A 23,242-nucleotide genomic window follows, 5' to 3' on the forward strand; every position below is an offset into this window, starting at 1 on the left:
CATTCATTACCCACCTGCTCGTCAAAAATTTCAAAATCATTCAACCACCCACGTCCCTTGTTTCCAGACAAATACGACCCTAATACTGTTGTTTCTATTTTCTTCTTCCTCGTCACCTCATCCAATAGACAAGATAAGGGAGTATTATAAATGGCCAGCGCTTTGGGGAAAGCTAAATAGTTCGCCGGAAAATTGACTAATTTTTGACTAAGTCTTCACACCCCGGAAACTATTTAGGTTTCCCCAAAGCGCTGGCCTTATAAATAGCAGGGGACTATTATAGTTTCTCTGGCTCATCCGTTGATAAAAAGTGTGAACAGGATGATAATTCACATGTGTATTTATATGTTGTTCTATTTTTATATAAAAAAAACACTTAGCAGGCTAATTCTTAAAAAAACAAAAAGAAATAATACACTTAAAATAAGAGAATGGTTAAGATAAAGTGTAGTGGAGCAAAAATAAAGATTGATTTAACAATTGTACTCCCAAAAAAAAAAAAAAAAGGGATGTTACACAACCGAACTCGGACCCACATCACTTGCATAGAAGCTCAAGATCCTTACCCGTAGAGCTAATAGAGGTTACTATAACTATGACCTTTATGAGAAATGAGTCCTTTTGTGTCGGGGCTAGGGCGGATGCCCCGCCCTGAATTCAGTTGTCTTGCATAGATGATGGTGGGCAAAGAGGTCAAAGCAAATACAACTGTTTTGCAAGCACTATCTTGAAAATATGAGATTCAGGGCTAAAGTTAAAACTGACGTTTTGGAAAAACAAGAAAAAATTCGTGATACAAAATTTAAAGAAATTGATAGTTTTGTCAAATTCCCAGGGACATCAAAATTTCTTCTTTCTCGGTTCCTTCAATCTCCAATCACTACCATCGACCACCCCATAATTTCGCTTTATCCTCCTTCTCTGTCTAAAAAGAGGGTACCTTCTAGTCGGGGGGGGGGGGGGGGGGGGGGTCCTTCCCTTTTCCCAAACCAAATTGTAATCTAATTTTAGGGGAGATGACCTCCCGTTCTCCCAAGACAGAAGGTAACTTGGTTTAAGGGAAGGCAACCTCCCCTCGCCCCAAACCGATATGCCCTTCTACCCTTCACGAATATAGAGAGAAAGACAAGAGGAAAGAGTGAGAGGATAAAGAAATGGTGGTGGTGGTGGAAGGAAAAGAAGAAGTAATGATGGTGGTGGATAAGGAGAAATAAAGAAGATAAAAGGTTGTCGACAATAACAGTTTGCAGTCGATCTTTACTGGCGTGGAAAAAAAATTATAGTGGAAAGTTTGGAGATCAAAATGAAAACAAAAAATATTAATTAAAATTTTCCACTCAAAATTTTGCAGTTCACGAAATTTCTTGTTTCTCGAAACTTTGGCCAAAATTAATGGCCTGTTGCGAAGGAAATCCGACAGTCATGCGCCATTGTTAGAAATTCGGGTCCCCTACCATTACCGAGAGGAAATATTTCAACAAACCAAAAAATTACTGAGAGGAAATAAATCCCTCTGTTGGCCATTTCGTAAATATATTGCCAAACAAGGGGTAATACTCAAAATATTTGATCCTTGCACTCTTCCTACACTATAAATAAAGAGACCTTCTCATTAGACCCCTCAAGTATTTCACTCACACGTTTTTCCAATTTCATCTTCTTCTCTGCTCAAATGGCTCATTACCCATATTCATCTTCTCCTCCACTCGAGGTTGAAATCAAAATTTCTTCTGCGAATGATCTCAAGAACATCAATTGGCGTAACGGCGAACTTACGCCCTATGCCGTCGTCTGGATTGACCCCAAGGTCAAATCTTCCACCAAAGTCGATGAGTACGGCGACACTTGTCCTACTTGGGACGAGACAATTATACTCCCTTTAGCTCGTCCGATCGACGACGAAACCACTCTGTCAATCGACATCGTCCAAGCTAACACCTCCGAGGGGACCAAACCCTTGATAGGATCTGCCAGAGTGCCTCTCTGCGATTTCGACAAGGGCGAGAGGATTCACCGAAAGCTGACTCTCCTCCGGCCATCCGGCCGTCCTCATGGAAAATTGGAGGTTGATGTCATGGTACGGGAGTGCCGCTATCGTGCGCCAGATGCGTATTACCCTCCTCCTTATGGTGTCCCACCACCACAAGAGGGCTCTAGAGATTATTCTTATGGTGGAGCCCCTCCACCTGCTCCCTACTATCCCTATTCAACTTCCGGTGGGCCGCCTGCTGGGTATCCGTACAACCCGCCTCAGCCATACGGGCAGCAGAGTCCGTATGGTGGGCAGACAGCAGCCTATGGTGGAGGGCCGCCTGTGCAGGGAGAATTCCAGCAGGAAGGAAAGAAAAAGGAGAGCAAATATGGGTTGGGAACAGGATTGGCTGTGGGTGCAGTTGCAGGAGTGCTTGGTGGACTAGCACTTGCAGAAGGTGCCGATTATGTGGAAGAAAAAATTGCTGATGATGTGACCGAGAAAGTAGAGAATAATTTAGCTTACGATGACGATGACGGTGGGTATGGAGGTGACGATGGTTGGTAGGTCGACCACCACCATCACCACCACCGCCCTCGTTATCATCGTAAAATTATTATTGTGTGTTTTTCTTCTAATGATCTATTTTCTATGAAAATAGAAATAGATGCTCTGTTTTTCTTTCACTCGACTTGTGTTTGGTTCCACTCTTTTGATCATTTCTAATTGATGTTCGTAATTAAATTTCATGTTTCTTACTATATCGGGAGAGAATATTCACTCGGTTCCGATCCTTTTGAGGTCTACAAGTTCAGTTAGGGCCTAGTTCAATTTGGTATTGTTCGATCTTAAACATATTTTTGTTGGTGGTTCTACTTTGATTAAACAATTCCAAGTCTTAATACTCCTTTAAATTTCATGAGGTAGATATATATAAAGATATTTGATGTTACTAATTATGATATAGTTATGCTTTTGTGAAAACAGGTTTATGGAATCTCTGCATTTGCATCTATAAAGTAATTAAAAGAAAAAGGTGCAATTTTAAGTTTTAACCCACATACATACAACCTTTATGTGATCTTTCTATTGCAATTCTTAACAAGCTTCTTTATGGAGTAGAATTTTGAGTGTTTTGAGGAAAAGAAAGCCAAAGGGAAATAAAAGAGTTATTATGACAAGAAAATTTTGATTCCCCATATTGAGATAGGGATCAAGATCCGTCTCTTATATCACGTGTTTACACACGTATCTCAATACCCCATCCATATGGATTTGTCAAATATGGAAGAGCTCTCAGATATTCAAGCAGAGATGATGAAACGCCATATTGGTCCATCTTTTGGTTTTTGTTAAGCTTCAATTTGGTTTTCATCGAACCCCCGTACATGACCCACCTTTCTTTCCTACTTTCTTGTAATATTCATATCGACTAATTAACATTTGTAGGAAATGGTGAGTGACAAAGGTCTTGAAAACTGGATCAATTGATGCCAAGTTTATGGGAGTCGATGTTAGCACCATCATGTTTATGTCATAAAACTGTGATACTTTGCCTGATACATATTCCGTTCCCGCCAAACCCCATAATTTAGAGAGGGACCTTCTCTCTTTGATTCTTGTCCATCCACATATTTGAACCACCTAGATATGTATCGGGTACATGTTCACTTCTTAATGTTATTATGGAGGAGCTAGGGTTTATGGTTTCTTTTCGACTTCTTATGTGGAGCTGAATGTTAGCTCCACAGGATGGCAGGACAATCAGTAGGGGTGACCCAACTTTATGAAAACCTCCCTATTTGAAAGATTGGAGCTAGTGATTCAAAATAAATCAGTACAATTAATTGTTGTACCAATAGAACCACTCATTTAAAAAGGTCCTTATTTTTCTTCTTTTTGTTTTTTCGCTAGCCAGTTAAAAGAAGTCGCAGTTAACCAACTAGATGCATATGAGGTGAAAATAGTTAAATAGGTGATCAAATATACCGAAGAGATGGAGATCCTCCTGTAGAGGAAGCTATGGAAATGCTACAAACTAACAAACAAAATGAAGATATCAACAAAGTTTTAGGAATGATATCAACCGAAGAGTTACCGAGCTGAACTCAAGAAAAGAGACAATGTAAGCTCCTCCATAAAAATTCTGAAAAACAAACGTAAAATGCTTAAATTTTTGATCGAATCTTGCTAACAGATGAATTTGTAGGGTTACAAGAAGGAAAATCTATAAGCTGATGACAAAAATGAACATGCACCGATGCACGCTCTTATATGAGTAACTGATGAGTTTCTTTCATCAAAACTTCATGTTTCACTCTCTCTAGCACATTACTGAAGTTTTTGTTATTAGACTACAGCTCATCATTCAGAAGATCTGGATCTGCGACTGCACTCTTGTCGTCGGCTATTTGTTTCTTATTTCGTAACATCTCAATAACTTCTTCCACAGTAGGATCGCCGTCTCTTCTATAAACACCTATTTTCACCTCATATGCATCTGGTTGGCTCAACACAAATTCTTTTAACTGATGGCAAAACAGAGAGCATTTATTACCTTACTACCAGGAGGCTACCGCCACGATACTATTGTCATCATCCTCTTCACCCGTATTACTTTCGAATATACAATAAGTACATCATTTTCGTAAGGATCTGTTTCGACAACTCTACGAGCCGAAGTACCTGAGTACTCTGATGATGGTTGCCCCTCTATTGCTTGTCTTGACTTTCTTTATCTTGTTTGACCGAGTATCTAACTTGACCGTCAGAGCCCCTTAGGTCTGCACCATCCCGGTGTCCCAAAGGCTTCACGATCTTTTTGTCCCTTTTCGTTTGCAGGTTCTTTCAAAACGTAGCCGGTGCCAGCAACATTCGACCCAACCGAACAAAACTTCTGACCGTCAACCCGTTGATTGTTGCACTTTCCGACCCGTATACTTCTTATCGTCTACAATTTGGCGTTAGAAGGAGGGTCCGACCCGACAAAACTTCTGACTCCACAAACAGACTTCGAGAGTTGGAGGCAAATTGTATGGGCAAATATGCGTCCAATGAGGTGCCTGTAAAATAAGAATACAATCGCTTCGCAAGGATAACATTCACGAGGCACGATAATAGACGGGTGTCGATAATAAGGCCCATAACAAGGCCCGATAATGGCCCAAGTCACTACTCTAGCCGCTAAATTCATACCCGCCTCGATATAAAGCATAGGCGACACGTGTCACACGATAGCCACCTACGCGTACTAAGATATCATACGGCTTAAAGAGTTATCGTGTGATCCGCAACCACACTGGTGACACGTATCTCGTATTTACTATTCAAGGATAGACGTTACCAGCCAATAGCTTATCACTTACACGCGGTAACATCCTAGCCGTCCGCAGAGAATCTTATTGCGTTTCTGCTAATGAATCCACCAGATCGTTTGTGTTATCTACACGTCACATAAGCAGATCAAATCCTTTATCCTTATCCCTTGATCACCTCCCACGAGCAACCGTTGCGGAATAAATACCTCCGTACCAGCTGGTCGTCATCAAGTCGACTTCCTCTCTGACACTACAAATAGATAAGGCATCACACTAATTCGATCATCCAACATTAGACAGTAATACTCTAGCAGTTCATCTTCTTCCCTCCCGGTGTCAGGAGGCTTCGCGATCTTTTTGTCCCTTTTTGTTTGCTGGTTCTTCCAAAACTTAGCCGGTGCCAGCAGCATTCGACCTGATCCGACAAAACTTCTGATCGTCACCCGTTGACTGTTGGACTTTCTGACTCGTAGACTTTTTAGCGTCTGCAAGAGTCCAAACTGCAAGTCAATTATGTGAAGTGGGTCCAAACAGCAAATCTCCCTTTTGTTCATCCCGATCACTCATATGGTTTCTCCGGTGAAATTTAAATTCAAACCCAATGAATTAAAATTCAAATGTTTTCCCTTTCTTTGTTTTCTCATATGTGAATCAGAGACTGTTTTCTCAATAAATATAAAGGATAATTCTAATTTGGGTCCTTTTTTTAATATATAGGCTAATTCAAAATTTGGCTGTTAACTTTGTGATCAACTGAAAGTTTTTACTCTTGTGTATGTCTAACATTAAAATTTGAATTCTAATATTGTGATTCCGTTAGTCAAACTTAACAATTAATAATTTATTTCAGTTTTTACCTTTCATTTCAAAAGTATTTTCATCATCTTAGTTTCGTCTCTTTATTGATCAGAAACTGGTTGCCAACAACGATTGGTTCGTACGACGGACAACTAATTTCACAAGAAATTTTTTTTTTCCTCATCTCTTCCCTTCCACCACAACCACCACCAAAGTCTGGCCACCATCACTGTCACCACCATCAATTTTTTTTTCTCTCTCTCACTCAATTCAGTTTTAGATATAAAAAATTTGATTTTTTTAATAATCAGCAGACACATAGCTTTTCTACTCAATTTCAATTAAATTACCATTTACACCCCTACTTTTGTTATATGCTTGTTTCAAACAAAGTTTTCATGATAACAGAACTCATTTGTATGTTGCTCCCCTGCACGGTCGTATTCTTTCTATTTTAGAGTACAAATGTATTCGTATGTTGATTTATAGCAATAACACGCACTAGTAACACACATCTCCTTTGAAAAAAAAGTAACACACATCTCTTGTGACGATGAGAAAGAATGGGGTTGAAATGCAAGTAATTCAACACAACAGGACACGCTTTTGGGAGAACAATATTAAACTTCTTGTACAAAACTATTTTTTTAGACATGTGATTACGTGACATTAATTATATTACGAGGGTACTATATTAACAATTATGATGAAATACCCGTTTTGTCTCCATAAGTGTCTGACAATTCAATTTGGCCCCAAAGCCTAAACAAATTTCAACTTTTTGTTCGAAAATCTTCTAAGGTGCCAAAATGGAATTAATCCCGAAAAAATGTAAAAACATATTGTCCACATCATCTCTCCTTCTTTCTTCCACTTCATCTTATCTTTCCTCCACCTCACCCTTCTACTCTAACAAAAGATCACAAGCTACCTCCATGTGATGACCTTCAACCCTAAGAAAATAATTTATTTCTTCCTCTTTCCTCTTCTTCTTTCCCTTCTTCTTCCACTTCTTCTCTGTCTTTTTCTTCTAGCATTTGAAGGTCTGGAAATCGTACTCTTGGTGAACGGGATCATCCTCTATTTCGACGGAGAAAAGAGACAGAAAAGAGAAGAAGAATAACAGAGATAAGAGAAGAAGAAGAACAGAGATACGAGAAGAAGAAGAAGACAAAGAAAAATTGGAAAAAAGAAATATTTTTTTAAAGGTTGACGGGCGTCGACTAGATCTTATCAGTCGTCTTATTGTCCGAGAAGAAGGTTGAGCTGAAATGAGAGTGATATGAGGTGGAGGAGAGGAGAGATGAGATAAAGTGGAAGAAAGAAGGAGAGATGATGAGGACATTAATGTTTTGCATATTTTTGGGATTAATACCATTTTGGCCTTTAACGTCCAAATTGAACTGCCACGCTTTTATGAAGGCCAAAACAACCAGCTAGTATTGGGGCCAAAACGAAATTAGCCGGAAGAAAAAAAAACATCCTAACCCAAGATATAGGGACTCAAAGAGAAGGCTGAAACGAGTTAATTAAAGACTTGTTTGCGGTACAACTGTAATTATGAGAAGAAATTAAATCATTTGGAGAAGAAAGAGATATGTCTATTCATCAATCATCACGTCGACATAGCCGAACATCCATTAGGCCAACAGGTTAAAAGATTAATTTGATCACATTTTGCTCTCCAAATCTAGAGAAAAAAAAAAGTATTCAAATTGGTTCTTCAAATCTCACTCAGCTCGCAACCACAACAAAGATCTGAACATTCAATTTCGATTTTGATTTTGGTTTTTGGGGGAGGAAGAGGATTCGAATCAGTTACTGAAACGGTAATTCCTTTTTATTGTTTCTAGGATTTATTGTTGTTAATCATAATTTGTAATGTTTTTATGAGATTTGAAGACTTTTAATTTGTTTTTGTTGAAATGTAAAAGTTGTTTTTGTTGAAGTGACACGTTGAAATTGGGTGACAACACGTAAAGGTAACTTGGGAATGTAAAAGTCTGATTTTAAAGGTCTATAAAAACAACAGAGAGTCATCTGAATATTTTTCGTAAGTTAAGGGGCTACGCGAAAAGACGGTCACAAACTAGGGAATCATTTTGAAAATAACTCATAGAAAACCACCCCCTTGCCTTTCTTCTAGATAGAAAAACGCGTTTCTATGCAATTGGCCCCACGCACATCGTGTTTATTCCGCGTAGGATAAGGATCATCAAAAGCAGCCTGCACCGGGCAAAAAAGTTGAAGAAAAGTTATAGATTAATTCCAATTCGGCCCTCAGCATAATTAATTAGAAATTTTGGTCTCTATATTAGTTAGATTTCGACTTAATCTATAGGTGTTTGATTGTCAAAATTAACCGTCAAAATATCTTCTTTTTAACCTTATTTTCCAAAAGTCTTCTCCTCTATCTTTTCTTTCTTATTTGGTCCGAAAAATAATGGTTCGGGGGTTTCATGGGCAGAAAGATATCTTTGGAAGGAAATCCTTTAAGATTGTTTTATATTGTTTGATGTGAGAGAGAGAGAAAAATAGTGATAATGGTGGTGATAAAAAAATTATTTTCTATAATTACGTAAATGTTGTCGACAGTGACAAATTTTTTTTTTGGAAAACATGACAATGTTCCCAACCGTCCATTCATCAAATACGAGAAATAAAAAAGATAAAGATGAAAAAACTCTTAAAATAATGTTAAAATAACTGGCTTGTATTTTAAGTTGACTAACAGAAAGTATAATATTGAAAATCAATTACACCACTAGACAAATATAAAAATACCAAAATTTTTGAATTGGTAAAGATCAAATTGGAATTAGCCCAAAAACTATAGCCTGGTGCCATCATTTGTCCCCCCAGGATGTCACAAAAGATAATAAATTATTCACATCCTAGAAGGAGTTTGGAAACCAATATTTATTTTATGGGGTAGTCGCCTCGTCCAGCTAAAAGACTGAGGCAGGTTTTGCACATGGAATTTTCTTTTCTTTAAGCGAGGAACCGGTCGCTTATCTGCCCGTCAAAGCTTCGAAATCATTCAATTACCCACGTAACAAGCGACAATTTAATAAGCGTATCGGAGTTTCCTTTTTCTTCATCCCCTTTCTAGCTGCCTCATCCAATACGCTAAAGGGGAGTTTTGAAGACGACACTCTAATTGTTATAGGTGCCTCTTTCAAAATAAATTTGACGGAAAACTTACTGAGTCAAAGAGTCACTTTTAACGTCCCTACACAAAATGAGAGACTATATAGTTTTTTTGCTGAGACAGGGACTATATATATTTTTTTTGTTGAAAAGTAAAATTACATTAAGACAGGGACTATATATGTTATAACTGAAAGTCGCGGAAGCTATCGAACCTATCCTAGAAATTGATCCGATTATGAAGATTAATCGAAAAGCTAAGTCAAATCTAAATATGCGAACAGAATTTAACGAGGTTCGGCTTTAAAGCCTACGTCCTCGGGCGAACAAGAAATCTTTATTGAAGGATAGATGAAGACGACTCACACAACCCTCAAGTTCGTCCCAAGATGGTACCGTATAGAATTTAACCTTCTATATGAAATCTTCGACGACCGAGAAATTTAACACCGCACAAAACTATGAACAAAAAATTTCTCTCTCACTTGCTCTCTCTCTTTAGCTCTCTCTAAAGAAGAGTTGTTGTTGCTTGTGTTGGTTTTTGAATACAAGCACTCAAGACCCCTATTTATACATATTATAAGCCGGTGGGATTGGAACCAAATTGAGCCAAAAAATTGGAAACCATCACAATTTGGAAACTGCCTCCAATTGTAAACCGCCTCTAATTGATTTTACCAAACCGCCTTATCAATTGTGAAACTGCCTATTCTTTCAAAAGCAAACCGGCAATTGAAATCCAATCCAATGGAAACCGCCTCTTACAATTCTCCACCTCGTACACAATTTGAAACACCTCAAATTTTGGACGAACACCAGGATACTCCTTGTAAGATATATCTGCTTCTTGTAACGTCATCCGACTGCACCATATGACCATGGTTGCCTACGTACCCTTTTACAGGATCAAGCCTACCGTAGTTCTACCAACCCTTCACATAAAGTTTATCTTGTCGCCATTACGCCCTTTCGGGCTACTTAACACGAGCCGATTTGTAGCAATTCCAGGCAATGCTGAAACTTACTACATGTCACCACTTTAGTCAACATGTCTGCGGGATTCTCATCTGTGTGTACCTTCATGAGAGAAACATCACCTTCCTCTATGACATCTCGTACAAAGTGATACCTGACATCGATATGCTTAGTGCGAGCATGATGAACCTGATTCTTCGCCAAGTGGATTGCACTTTGACTATCACACCATACATCCACGCACTCCTGCTTAATCCCTAGATCATCCAGAAGACCCCACAACCACAATGCTTCCTTCACACCCTCAGCCATAGCCATATACTCGGCCTCCGTAGTAGATAACGCAACTGTATATTGTAACATCGATCGCCAACTAACTGGAGCACCATGTACCCTAAATACATAACCAGTAGTAGATCGTCTTCTATTTAGATCGCCAGCATAGTCCGAGTCAACATAACCGCTTACCTGACATGTGTCTCCACCAAAGCACAAACCCGTATCAACAGTACCCTTCAAGTACCTCAAGACCCACTTCACAGCTTCCCAATGTGTCTTCCCTGGGTTTGCCATAAACCTACTAACCACACTGACCGCTTGTGAAATATCCGGACGAGTACACACCATAGCGTACATCAAACTGCCAACTGCACTAGCATACGGTACACGATCCATATGATCCTTCTCCACCGTAGTAGTGGGAGATTGTTTTCCCGAGAGCCTGAAGTGTGGTGCCAAAGGTGTTGACACCGCCTTCGCATTCTGCATTCCGAATCGAGAAACTACTCGTTCGATGTAACCTTTCTGATTTAAGTACAGTTTCTTACTTGACCGCTCTCTCTTAATCTCCATTCCCAGTATCTTCTTTGCAGCGCCCATGTCTTTCATCTCAAACTCTTGACTGAGTTGAGATTTCAACTTATCTATCTCCACCATGTTTCTAGAAGCAATAAGCATGTCATCCACATACAAAAGGAGATAAATAAAGTCACCTTCGCGAAGCTTCTTGATGTATACACAACAATCATAGTCACTTCTGCGAAAACCATGCTTTAGCATGAAAAAATCAAATCGTTTGTACCATTGGCGAGGGGATTGTTTCAATCCGTAAAGAGACTTCCTCAAACGACATACTTGATTTTCTTTACCCTCAACCTTGTATCCCTCAGGTTGAGCCATATAAATTTCTTCTTCTAAATCTCCGTGCAAGAAGGCGGTTTTAACATCGAGTTGTTCCAGCTCAAGATCACTATGAGCAGCAATACTCAATAGCACCCGAATAGAAGTATGTTTCACGACCGGTGAGAAAATCTCATTGTAGTCGACCCCTTCTTTCTGTGCATAACCCTTGGCCACTAGTCTTGCCTTATACCTTGTACCCTTGATCTGCGAAGAATCCTCTTTCTTCTTGTACACCCATTTACAACCAATAACAGACTTACCTTCGGGCAATGGGACAACCTCCCATGTCTTGTTCTTGTGAAGAGACTCCATCTCTTCTTGCATAGCAACCAACCAACTCTCTCTTTCCTCCGCGGTAATAGCTTGTTTGAAGGTGACCGGCTCGTCGTCTTCCACCGAGAGTGCATATTCAACCACATTTGCCTGCCCGTAATGCCTAAGAGGTTTGTCTGACCCTAACCTCTGTACCGGCTTATATAACCGTTTCGGCCTAGTGTGTACCGAAACATCCTGCTGTTGTTGTTGTAAAACATGTGTACCTTCCCCTTGAACCTCCTCATGATCGGGTTCATCAATTTCCTCATCCTGAGTATTATCCTGATGCTCCACCTGATCATGATTCCTAGAAACCGGTTGGTCTTCGGTTTCTACTTCCACTACTTGAGCTTTAGTAGACCCAACATCACCACAACTAGGCACCGTAGCTTTCGCCATAGCTACAATAGACGACTCATCAAACACCACATCACTGCTGATTACAAACTTTTTGTCTTTCGTACACCATAACCGATAACCCTTGACTCCTGTAGCATATCCTAAGAAAATTGTCTTCTTTGCTCTATTGTCAAGTTTGTTACCTTTAACATGGTAATAGGCCGTACAACCGAAAACCCTAAGTCTCCCGTAATCTGCATGTTCACCTGACCACACCTCGTAAGGTATGCCGCCATCTAAAGAAGAATGTGGAGACCTGTTCACAATATAACAAGCTGTAGCAACAGATTCTGCCCACCATTCTACGCCTAATCCCGAATTAGAGCGCATACATCTAGCCTTCTCAAGTAGTGTACGGTTCAATTTCTCTGCGACTCCATTCTGCTGAGGTGTGTTTACTACTGTCCAGTGCCTCACAATGCCTTCCTGATTACAAAACTCCTTGAATGCCCCATCCGTGTACTCGGTCCCATTATCCGACCTTAACGTCTTCAGCTTTCGACCAGTTTTGTTCTCAACCATTGCTTTCCACACCAGGAACGTGTTGAATACCTCATTCTTATGCTTCAGAAAATAAAGCCAGACAAATCTCGAATGATCATCAACGAATGTAACAAAATACCTGGAACCACCCTTGGAAGGTAACTTTGCCGGTCCCCAGACATCGGTATGTACGTAGTCTAATACCTCTTTGCTCCTGTGCTTGCTTGTAGAGAACGTCACCCTGTGTGCCTTCCCGAACACACAATGCTCACAAAACTCCATGCAAGGCTTCTTCATGTCCTTCAACAAGCCTTTCCCGCACATCAGAGATAGACCCTTTTCTGACATATGCCCAAGGCGCATATGCCAAAGCCTCGTACTAGCCGTTGGATCCCTTCCACTGATTCCTACTGCTACATCTCCAGTAATTGTTGTCCCCAAAAGTTTGTATAAATTACCGTAACGAGTACCTCTCATTACCACCAAAGAACCCTTAACGACTTTTATGGAGCCATTCTCTATAATTATCTTACAGCCGTTCCGCTCCAACACACCAAGGGAAATTAGATTTTTCCACAAATCGGGTATGTGTCTTACGTCCGTCAATGCTCTCACCACCCCATCGTGCATCTTGATACGTATTGTTCCGAGTCCCACAGTTTTACATATATTATCATCACCCAGTATAACTGTACCACCATCTATACTCCTATAGGTAGTAAACAACTCCCTATTTGGACACATATGGTGTGACGCCCCTGAATCAAGCATCCACTTATCGAAGATTTTCTCAGACACCTCTGTCACCGAGAAACGTTCATCCGCCTCTTCTGACACATATCCCGCCTCTTGCATCTCTTGTTTCTCCTTGTAGCCTTCGTTCTTTTGCTTCAACTTTCTCTTTGGACAAGCCGCTTTAAAGTGGCCAAGCTCACCACAACTAAAGCACGTTTTCTTGAAAGAGCCTCTAGATTTGGATCTAGATTTCCCGCCCTTTCTCTTTCCCCTTTCATTACTCCTCCCCCTCGTTACAAACAACCCTTGTGCTTGTTCTTTGTCTACTCCACCCGACGCCATACTGCTAGTAGCAACCTTACGAAGGTCATCCGCTAATAGCGAATTTCTCGTCTCTTCCATGCTTAGACTATCACCAACAAGCATCAAAGTTTGAACAAGGTTCTCATAGGATTTAGGCAATGAAAGTAACAATATGAGGGCTTGGTCCTCATCCTCAACCTTAACATCAATATCCTTCAAATCTGAGATAATCTTGTCAAACCTATTCACATATTCCTGAATAGAAGAACCCTCTTCCATTCTACATGTGAATAATTTGGATTTTAAGTAGACCCGATTCGTTAAAGTTTTCGTCATGAAACTGCTTTCTAGCTTTAACCACACACCCGCCGCCGTTGTTTCTCCGTCTACTAGGAACGCCACGTCCCTCTCAAGACACAACATAATGGTAGCCCGTGCTTCGAGATCTAACTCCTCCCAATCCTCATCTGACATATCTCCTGGTTTCTTTCCCGTCAACGTCTTATGTAATTTCTGCGAGATTAACAGATTCTTCATCTGCAACCGCCAATAAGAAAAATTGTTTTTCCCATTGAACTTCTCTATCTCATATTTCCCTGATTTGACCGTACCACTTCTCGATCCCATCTTTTCTTCGTTCAATCTCAACAAGGCTCTAGTACCAATTGTTATAACTGAAAGTCGCGGAAGCTATCGAACCTATCCTAGAAATTGATCCGATTATGAAGATTAATCGAAAAGCTAAGTCAAATCTAAATATGCGAACAGAATTTAACGAGGTTCGGCTTTAAAGCCTACGTCCTCGGGCGAACAAGAAATCTTTATTGAAGGATAGATGAAGACGACTCACACAACCCGCAAGTTCGTCCCAAGATGGTACCGTATAGAATTTAACCTTCTATACGAAATCTTCGACGACCGAGAAATTTAACACCGCTCAAAACTATGAACAAAAAATTTCTCTCTCACTTGCTCTCTCTCTTTAGCTCTCTCTAAAGAAGAGTTGTTGTTGCTTGTGTTGGTTTTTGAATACAAGCACTCAAGACCCCTATTTATACATATTATAAGCCGGTGGGATTGGAACCAAATTGAGCCAAAAAATTGGAAACCATCACAATTTGGAAACTGCCTCCAATTGTAAACCGCCTCTAATTGATTTTACCAAACCGCCTTATCAATTGTGAAACTGCCTATTCTTTCAAAAGCAAACCGGCAATTGAAATCCAATCCAATGGAAACCGCCTCTTACAATATAGTTAGGGAACTACAATAGTTTGTCTAATTCACCTGTTAACAAAAAGTGAGAAAAAAAAAATTAGGTTGTTACTTTAGGGCATCTATAAAAGTCCCCCCAGGAGAAAAGATATTGCTTTAAGTAGATAGACTTTTAGAATTCCTCAACAAAAAAAATAGATAGACTTAGAAGATAATTTTGTTTTGAGTCCAAAAATCTATGTTTTTGTTTTTTAATCTCTAATCTTCATCATATACCTTACCTCCAACCACCACTACTACCACTTCCGATGACTAACACTAACAACTCCAACCACTAGCACCTAGGGGCAGTCCGTGACCGAAGCCACCAAAGCGACCCTTGGACCCCAAATAATCAAGGGCTTCATGTTTCCTATTTCGTATGTAACTTTCGAAAAACTAATTATACTTTAAACCAGTTTCAAACATAATTTATGGTGTAGTTTAGTGGTAAAGAGTTCAGATTTTGGATAAAAGCTCAAGGGTTCGATTCCTACCCTTTGCGTTGTTTAAATTTCATTTAATTTTTTTCTAATATCTATTGTACGGGATCCAATTTTTAATTTCGTTTGGGACCTCCGATATACTTGGGCCGGCCCTGCTAGCACCACCACCTTTGCTGGAACAGACAAAGAGAGGGGGAGGGAGACCGAACGAGAGAAAAAGAGAAAAGGGAGAGAGAATGGTAGTGGTGGTGGTGGTCGGAGTTAGTGCTGGTGGTAGTCGAAAGTAGGAGATAAAGACTTTCAATAAATATTAGAAGGTAAAAAATAAACAAGTCGGGTTTGGACTCAAAATAAAATGACACCCGAAGGTAAATTTAGTTGACCAAAGTCTTTATTCTCAAGAAAATATTTTAGATATTCCAAAGCCGCAAACTAGCTTATGCATGATTTTTTTTTTTAAATACACGTTTAGATTTATAGTTTGGTTGATGGTAGTCATACAGGTTATACGAGTGTGCAATCCGTGCAACCTCGTCGGACAAAACCAATTATGTGACTATGTGAGCTTCAACTCAGTTTCTCATCTTAGAAGGCAGAGAAAGATTGTCGTGTTAGGAGGCAAAGAGAGATGACTTTGGGAATCTAGGATTAGTGTATCACTTCCACTCAACTGTACGTCTTGCTGCATGGCAGATTTGGATTGAGCTCGAAAATTTGGTCCCATACCATTATTGATAAATTAAATCGTGTGGTTGGCAATTTCGTAGATGTATTGCTAAAGGAGGGGCAATACTCAAACCATTTGACTCGTAGACTCTTCCTGCACTTTATAAATAAAGGGACCTCATTAGACTTATTTCACTCACACGTTTTTCCAATTTCATCTTCTTCTCTGCTCAAATGGCTTATTACCCATATTCATCTTCTCCTCCACTCGAAGTTGAAATCAAAATTTCTTCTGCCAAAGATCTCAAGAACATCAATTGGCGTAATGGCGAACTTACGGCCTATGCTGTCGTCTGGATTGACCCCAAGGTCAAATCTTCCACCAAAGTCGATGAGTACGGCGACACTTGTCCTACTTGGGACGAGACAATTATACTCCCTTTAGCTCGTCCGATCGACGACGAAACCACTCTGTCAATCGACATCGTCCAAGCTAACACCTCCGAGGGGACCAAACCCTTGATAGGATCTGCCAGAGTGCCTCTCTGCGATTTCGACAAGGGCGAGAGGATTCACCGAAAGCTAACTCTCCTCCGGCCATCCGGCCGTCCTCATGGAAAATTGGAGGTTGATGTCATGGTACGGGAGTGCCGCTATCGTGCGCCAGATGCGTATTACCCTCCTCCTTATGGTGTCCCACCACCACAAGAGGGCTCTAGAGATTATTCTTATGGTGGAGCCCCTCCACCTGCTCCCTACTATCCCTATTCAACTTCCGGTGGGCCACCTGCTGGGTATCCGTACAACCCGCCTCAGCCATACGAGCAGCAGAGTCCGTATGGTGGGCAGACAGCAGCCTACGGTGGAGGGCAGCCTGTGCAGGGAGAATTCCAGCAGGAAGGAAAGAAAAAGGAGAGCAAATTTGGGTTGGGAACAGGATTGGCTGTGGGTGCAGTTGCAGGAGTGCTTGGTGGACTAGCACTTGCAGAAGGTGCCGATTACGTGGAAGAAAAGATTGCTGATGACGTGGCCGAGAAAGTAGAGAATGATTTAGCTTACGATGACGATGATGGTGGGTATGGAGGTGACGATGGTTGGTAGGTCCGATCACCACCACCACCGCCCTCGTTATCCTCGTAAAATTATTGTTGTGTGTGTTTTTTTTTTTAATTATAATAGATGATCTATTTTTCTTTTGCTTGAGTTGTGTTTGGTTCCACTCTTTTGATCATTTCAAATTGATGTTCGAAATTAAATTTCATGCTTCATACTACATCTGAAGAGAGTATCATTTTGAGGTCTACCAGTTGAGTTCGGCCTAGTTCAATTTGGTGTTGTTCAATACTAAACATAGTTTTGTTGGTAGATCTACTTGATTAAACAATTTGAAATCTTAATATTTTCTTTAAAAAGATATTGGATGTTACTAATTATGATATAGTTATGCTATTGTAAAGAACATATGAGGTTTGGAGTCAGATGTGAAAAGTTTATCAAATCTCTAATATATTAACAAATGCGACTGGATACCTACATGTTGTATCTGATTCGATACCGTTTACACGTGTAAAGACAGGCATTTGCATCAAAAGAAATGAAAAGAAAAAGTGCAATTTTAAGTTTTAACCCACATACAAACTTTATGTGATCTTTCTATTGCAATTCTAACACACTTCTCTATTAGAATTTTGAGTGTTTGGAACAAAAGAAAGCCAAAGGGAAATAAAAGAGTTATTATGACAAGAAAAATTTGATCTCCCATCATATATGGATTTGTCAAATACGAAGAGCTCTTAGATATTCAAGCAGAGAGGATGAAACACCATACTGGTCCATCTTTTGGTTTTGTTAAGCTTCAATTAGGTGTTCGTCGAACCCCGGTGCATGACCCACCTTTCTTTCCGACTTTCGTGTAATAATCATATCGACTAATTAACATTTGTAGAAAATGGCGAGTGACACAGGTTCTGAAAACTGGATCAAGTGATGCCAAGTTTATGGGAGTCGATGTTAGCACCATCATGTTTATGTCATTAGACTGTGATACTTCGCCTGACACATATTCCATTCCGGCCAAACCCCATAATTTAGAGACAGACTTTTTCTCTTTGATTCTTGTCCATCCACATATTTGAACCACCTAGATATGTATCGATCGGGTACAGGATCACTTCTTAATGTTATAATGGAGGAGGGTTTGTCGGTTCTTTTCGACTTCTTTTGTGGAGCTGAAAGTTAGTGGAAGTTATGAATATGTTGATCCAACCAGATGTATATGAGGTGAAAATAGGTGATCAAATATACCCAAGAGATGGAGATCCTCCTATAGAGGAAGTTATGAATATGCTACAAACTAACAAACAAATAGTCAGAGTGCCGATAAGAATACAACTCCGACAGGATGGCAGGACAATTAGTGGGTGTAACCACTCATTTAAAAAGTTCCTTATTTTTCTTCGTTTTGTTTGTCGCTAGTTAAAAGAACTCGTGTTGATCCAACCAGATGTATATGAGGTGAAAATAGGTGATCAAATATACCCAAGAGATGGAGATCCTCCTATAGAGGAAGTTATGAATATGCTACAAACTAACAAACAAATAGTCAGAGTGCCGATAAGAATACAACTCCGACAAAGCGACAATAACAAAATCAAGAAATCAACAAAGTTTTAGGACTGATCTCAACGAAGAGTCCCCAAGCTGAACTGAAGAAAAGAGACAATGTAAGCTGCTCCATAAAAATTCTGAGAAACAAATGTAAAATGCTTAAATTGTTGATCGTATCTTTCTAACAGATCAACTTGTCGGGTTACAAGAAGGAAAATCTATAAGCTGATGACAAAAATGAATATGCAAGCTTTTATATGAGTAACTGATAAGTTTCTCTCTTCAAAACTTCATGTTTCGCTCTCTCTAGCACATTGCTGAAGTTTTCGTTATTACTACACTATAGCTCATCATTCACAATCTCCGGATCTGCAACTGAACTCTTGTCGTCAGCTGTTTGTTTCTTATTTCGTAGCATCTCAATAACTTCTTCCACAGGAGGATCTCCATCTCTTCTATAAGTTTGATCACCTATTTTCACCTCATATGCATCTGGTTGGCTCAACACGAATTCTTTTAACTGATTGCAAAACAGAGAGCATTCATTACCTTACTACCCATGAGCCAAAGCTTCAACAAAGATTATGACAAGAATAAAATGTGATGATCTCAAATTCTAAATGTTATCTTGTTCAATGATCAGCTTATTGCAGTGATTTCTTTAGTCAAGATTGTATTGTCAAGGTGGAACCACGGCTTTCGGTAAAGGGGAGCTGGATTAAACATGCTACTATACTGGATATCTTGACCTTGCTAACTAGTGTAAATCCAGAATTACTTAAACTTATTACGCTACTCTAAAGGGAAGCGTTAGTGGGCTGACCCTGGGGTTAGCCTAGCCGACTAATGGTTCTACTTCTGCCCTTGAGTGGCGCATCACATAAGAAGCCGAACACAACCTAAGAACCCTCCTTCATTATAACATTAACAGTGATTGTGTACGTTAGATAAAAAAAAAAAAAAAAAAAGCATACCACAATCGCATCTTGGCCTTTCTCCAAGGTGAACATGATCGTGCTAACATCAACTCCCATAAACTTGGCATCCATTGATCCAGTTTTCAGGATCTTTGTCCATTTCATAGCTATTTCACTCACCATCTCCTGCAATGTTCCAATAAACTAGTCAACATGATTAAACGAAACTTCGAAAGAGATGTGGGTTATAAAAAGGGATTTTGAGAGATATACCGGGGTTCGGCGAACACCAAATTGAAGCTTAACAAAACCAAAAGAAGGGCCAGTATGGCGTTTCATCATCTCTGCTTGAATCTCTGGGAGCTCCATATTTGTCAAGTCCATGGACGGGGGATCAAATTTTTCTTCTTTGGGTTTCTTTTTCTTACCCCAATTCTTCCAGTCTTCGTCCTCTTCATCATCAATAACGTCATCTAACTCGTCTGGGATTTGAACCCTCTTCCCTCCACCGCCCTCTGCAACTCTAACAATTCTTACATTCGTTGAAACTACAATTAACGTTACAAGAAAAAGAAGGAAAATAGGAGGAAAGGAGGCACATTGGAACTGGCCCTGCTTTCTTGCCATAGTCTTTATCTTGGTTTTCTTTTCCAAATAACTCAAACCTTAAAAAAGTGTTTTCAACTGTAACAGAAAGATCACATAAAGGTTGTGCATCTATGAAATATGACAAGCGTGGAATGCGTGAGAATGGAGCTTAGACAAACTTTCTCCGCAGTCAATTTATGTGAAACTTTCCATGCTTGTTTTCTTCTTCAATTCTTTCGATGAAGACTTCTCCCACCATGAAGGAATATTTAGTTTGTAACCCAATTCCAGAAAAGAACGTTAGTTATATTCCCTACTTTCTCCTTCCAAATCAATATATGCTCACCTGTTACACGTGCAACAAGTAGTATTTATCATGAACGATATATTACGAGAACGATAAAATGAACAAAGAGGATAAAATTGAAAATTGAGATTACAGATTTCATAGCAAAATTTCAATGCAACACTACAAACTTACAAAGATCTATCTCTTTCTCTGAAATAACAATTGTATCTATCCAAGATACTTTTACTTTAGTGAAAAACTTCGAACAGACAGCTACTGGAACTAAATTGGCTTGAAATAGATTATTATTTCCACTCAAATAACCATCAGCCAAGAAACACACTTTTTGATCTTCAGAAATAGATTTAATGAAGTTACCAGAAGAACTCACCATTCTCGAAATGATGGCATTTCCAGTTTCTATCTCCGATACATATCGAAGTTCAACTCCAAGTCTCGAAAGGTTCAACCCTTGGCCGTCCGGCCTATTTGAAAGTACAAATCCTTTATCGTCGGAAGGAGGGGTCGGTTACCCGACCAATGTTTACTCAACCAAAACCAAAAGCAAAACCAACCAAGCCTTCAATTCATTTGGTTCGATTGAGTTTGGTTTAGCTTGGTTCGGTTTGGTTGATCTATTATGGACGGATAGATATAAATTTGTCAATAATATTACTTATGAATTATGATCCTAACCTAACCTAACCAAACCGATTTGTTATTCCCCAAACATAACCAAACCAAGCTAGGAACAGTAATTAGAAAATCAACAATAACCTATGAACCCTTGAAATATTCAATTTTTATGAGATTTACAAATAATATATATTATCCTTTTAATTTCAAGAAACCCTTTAAATCATCAATTGAGAACCTGAGATTTATATCAAATAAGAACTTTTGCATTTCAGCAATAACAAATTAAAAGTCTTTAAATATCATGAGAAGATTATACTGGTTATGGTTAATAACAGTAAACCCTAGAAAACAATAAAAAGAAGAAAGAATTACCAAAAATGTTTGAGTAATTTTAATTGAATCCTCCCCAAAACCAAAATCCAATATTAAATTGAATGTTCAGTCAGATCTTCCTTGATTGCGAGCTCAGTGAGATTTGAGGAACCAATCTCAATATTTTTCTTCAGGTTTGAGAAGATTTGAAGGAAATTCCTTTCTCCTTTTTGGTCCCCCTAGATCAGACTAACTTATTATTTTGGACCTCTATATTGTCCAACTGGGCATTTGGCCCCTTAACAGAAAATCGTTTTTCATTTTTCCAACTTTGTCCTTCATCTCTCTCTCTATTATCTCCTCCGTCCCTTTCCTTCTTGTCAACCATTTTGTTCATCCGGATAACCCATTTGGTTTCTCCACTGAAATTTAGATTCAAATCCAATGAATTAAAATTAAGATGTTTTTTCCTTGCTTTGTGTTTCTCGTATGTGAGTCAAAGATTGTTTTCTCAGTAAATATAAAGGCCAATTCTAATTTGGGTCCTAATATTTTTCAATATATAGGCTAATTCAAAATTTGGCTGTCAACTTTGTGATCAACTAGAAACTTTTACTCTCGTGTATGTCTAAAATTACAATTTGAATTATGATATCTTGGTTCCGTTACTCAAACTTAACTGTTAATAATTTATTTCAGTTCTTATCCTCAATTTCAAAAGTATTTTCATCATCTTAGTTTCTTCTCTTTACTAATCGGAAACCGGTCACCAACAACAATTGGTCCGTACGACGGGCAACTAGTTTCACGAATAATAAAAAAATTCTTTTTTCTCATCTGTTCTCCTTCCACCACCACCAACAAAGTCTGGCCACCATCACTAGGCACCACCATCATTTTTTTCTCTCTCTCACTCAATTCAGCTTCGGATATAAAAATAAATAAATTTTTGATAATGAACGGATATCACATAGCTTGTTCTACCCGATTTCAAGTAAATTACCATTTATACACCTACTTTTGTCATATGCTTGTTTTAGACAAAGTTTTCGTGATAATAGAACTCATTTGTATGTTGCCCCCCTGCACGATGGTGTTCATTCTATTTTAGAGTATAAATGTATTCGTATGTTGACTTACAACAATAACACGCACGAGTAACACACATCTCTCGTGGCCATGAGAAAGAATGGGGTTGAAATGTAAGTAATCCAACACAGCAAGTCACCCTTTTGGGAGAACAATATTAAACTCTTTGTACAAAACTATTTTTGTAGACATGTCATTACATGACATTAATTACATTACGAGAATACAATATTTCTTTGGAAACAACTCAATTACACCAGTACAACTTATAATCAGACATCAATTGGCTTGGATTTATCATAAGGATGAAGTATCTTCATAATTGTTAAGAAATTGTTCTAAAGACACTTGCACAATGATACATTCTAAAGGCTAAATATCATGTAATTATATACTATGTATCCATACCATATTTTCAACAAAAAAAAAAATGTATCCATACCATATTGGATGTAATGGCCCATAGCTCAATCGAAAAGCACTAATTCTATTTTGGCCCCCAAATTATAATCAACTGGCCGTTTTGTCTCCATAAGTGTCTGACAATTCAATTTCGCCCCAAAGCCTAAACAAATTTCAACTTTTGTTCGAAAATCCTCTTAGGTACCAAAATGGAGTTAATCTCGAAAAACATGATGTCACATCATCTCTCCTTCTTTCTTCCACTTCATCTCATCTTTCCTCCACCTCATTTTTCTCTCCACCTCACCCTTCTACTCTGGCAAAAGATCATAAGCTACTGTCATGTAATCTTCAACCCTAAAAAATGAATTATCTCTTCCTCTCTTTTATTCTTCTTCTTCTTC

At 39.0% G+C, this 23,242-nt stretch overlaps 4 protein-coding genes across 7 annotated transcripts; 3 read left to right on the forward strand and 1 right to left on the reverse strand.

The window, feature by feature from the left end:
* The first annotated feature begins 1,643 nt into the window (after positions 1 to 1,643).
* Positions 1,644 to 2,876, forward strand: LOC147569648 (uncharacterized). The gene has a single exon (XM_086672208.1). The coding sequence runs from the start codon at positions 1,673 to 1,675 to the stop codon at positions 2,537 to 2,539; it is 867 nt and encodes a 288-aa protein (XP_086528334.1). The 5' UTR covers positions 1,644 to 1,672; the 3' UTR covers positions 2,540 to 2,876.
* Positions 2,877 to 4,118: 1,242 nt separating this feature from the next.
* LOC147569649 (LDL receptor wingless signaling/trafficking chaperone) lies at positions 4,119 to 21,618 on the reverse strand. 4 transcript variants are annotated; one of them, XM_086656130.1, is made up of 5 exons: positions 21,408 to 21,618; positions 20,548 to 20,606; positions 19,793 to 20,453; positions 19,577 to 19,705; positions 4,119 to 4,500 (listed from the first exon to the last, which is right to left on the reverse strand). In XM_086656130.1, exons 3-5 carry the CDS (start codon positions 20,144 to 20,146, stop codon positions 4,327 to 4,329), a joined length of 657 nt encoding a protein of 218 aa, XP_086512256.1. In that variant the 5' UTR covers positions 20,147 to 20,453; positions 20,548 to 20,606; positions 21,408 to 21,618; the 3' UTR covers positions 4,119 to 4,326. The 4 variants fall into 4 exon arrangements, with proteins under 4 accessions (XP_086512256.1, XP_086512257.1, XP_086512255.1 ...); XM_086656129.1 differs by lacking the exon at positions 4,119 to 4,500 and adding an exon at positions 18,740 to 19,122; XM_086656131.1 differs by lacking the exon at positions 20,548 to 20,606 and having other exon boundaries at positions 21,408 to 21,588.
* On the forward strand, positions 16,213 to 17,296 carry LOC147569650 (uncharacterized). Its single transcript, XM_086656127.1, has one exon. The coding sequence runs from the start codon at positions 16,230 to 16,232 to the stop codon at positions 17,094 to 17,096; it is 867 nt and encodes a 288-aa protein (XP_086512253.1). The 5' UTR covers positions 16,213 to 16,229; the 3' UTR covers positions 17,097 to 17,296.
* LOC147569651 (uncharacterized) lies at positions 17,590 to 18,668 on the forward strand. The gene is made up of 3 exons (XM_086653164.1): positions 17,590 to 17,602; positions 17,784 to 17,875; positions 18,471 to 18,668. Exons 1-3 carry the CDS (start codon positions 17,590 to 17,592, stop codon positions 18,666 to 18,668), a joined length of 303 nt encoding a protein of 100 aa, XP_086509290.1.
* Positions 21,619 to 23,242: the final 1,624 nt, after the last annotated feature.

Source organism: Eschscholzia californica, unplaced genomic scaffold (assembly GCF_041429995.1).
Source record: "Eschscholzia californica isolate CP2 unplaced genomic scaffold, dmEscCali1.0.p SCAF_1, whole genome shotgun sequence".
NCBI lineage: Eukaryota > Viridiplantae > Streptophyta > Magnoliopsida > Ranunculales > Papaveraceae > Eschscholzia > Eschscholzia californica.

Bases quoted from the DNA above. Each gene is read 5' to 3' on its own strand.
- LOC147569648 (XM_086672208.1), top strand. From the start codon at position 1,673: ATGGCTCATTACCCATATTCATCTTCTCCTCCACTCGAGGTTGAAATC.
- LOC147569650 (XM_086656127.1), top strand. From the start codon at position 16,230: ATGGCTTATTACCCATATTCATCTTCTCCTCCACTCGAAGTTGAAATC.
- LOC147569651 (XM_086653164.1), top strand. The intron at 17,876-18,470 runs GTGCATGACCCA...GTTTGTCGCTAG, and splicing joins TAGGTGTTCGTCGAACCCCG to TTAAAAGAACTCGTGTTGAT.
- LOC147569649 (XM_086656129.1), bottom strand. From the start codon at position 20,146: ATGGCAAGAAAGCAGGGCCAGTTCCAATGTGCCTCCTTTCCTCCTATT. The intron at 19,706-19,792 runs GTATATCTCTCA...GGAACATTGCAG, and splicing joins TTGGTGTTCGCCGAACCCCG to GAGATGGTGAGTGAAATAGC. The intron at 19,123-19,576 runs GTATGCTTTTTT...TTTTGCAATCAG, and splicing joins AAGGCCAAGATGCGATTGTG to TTAAAAGAATTCGTGTTGAG.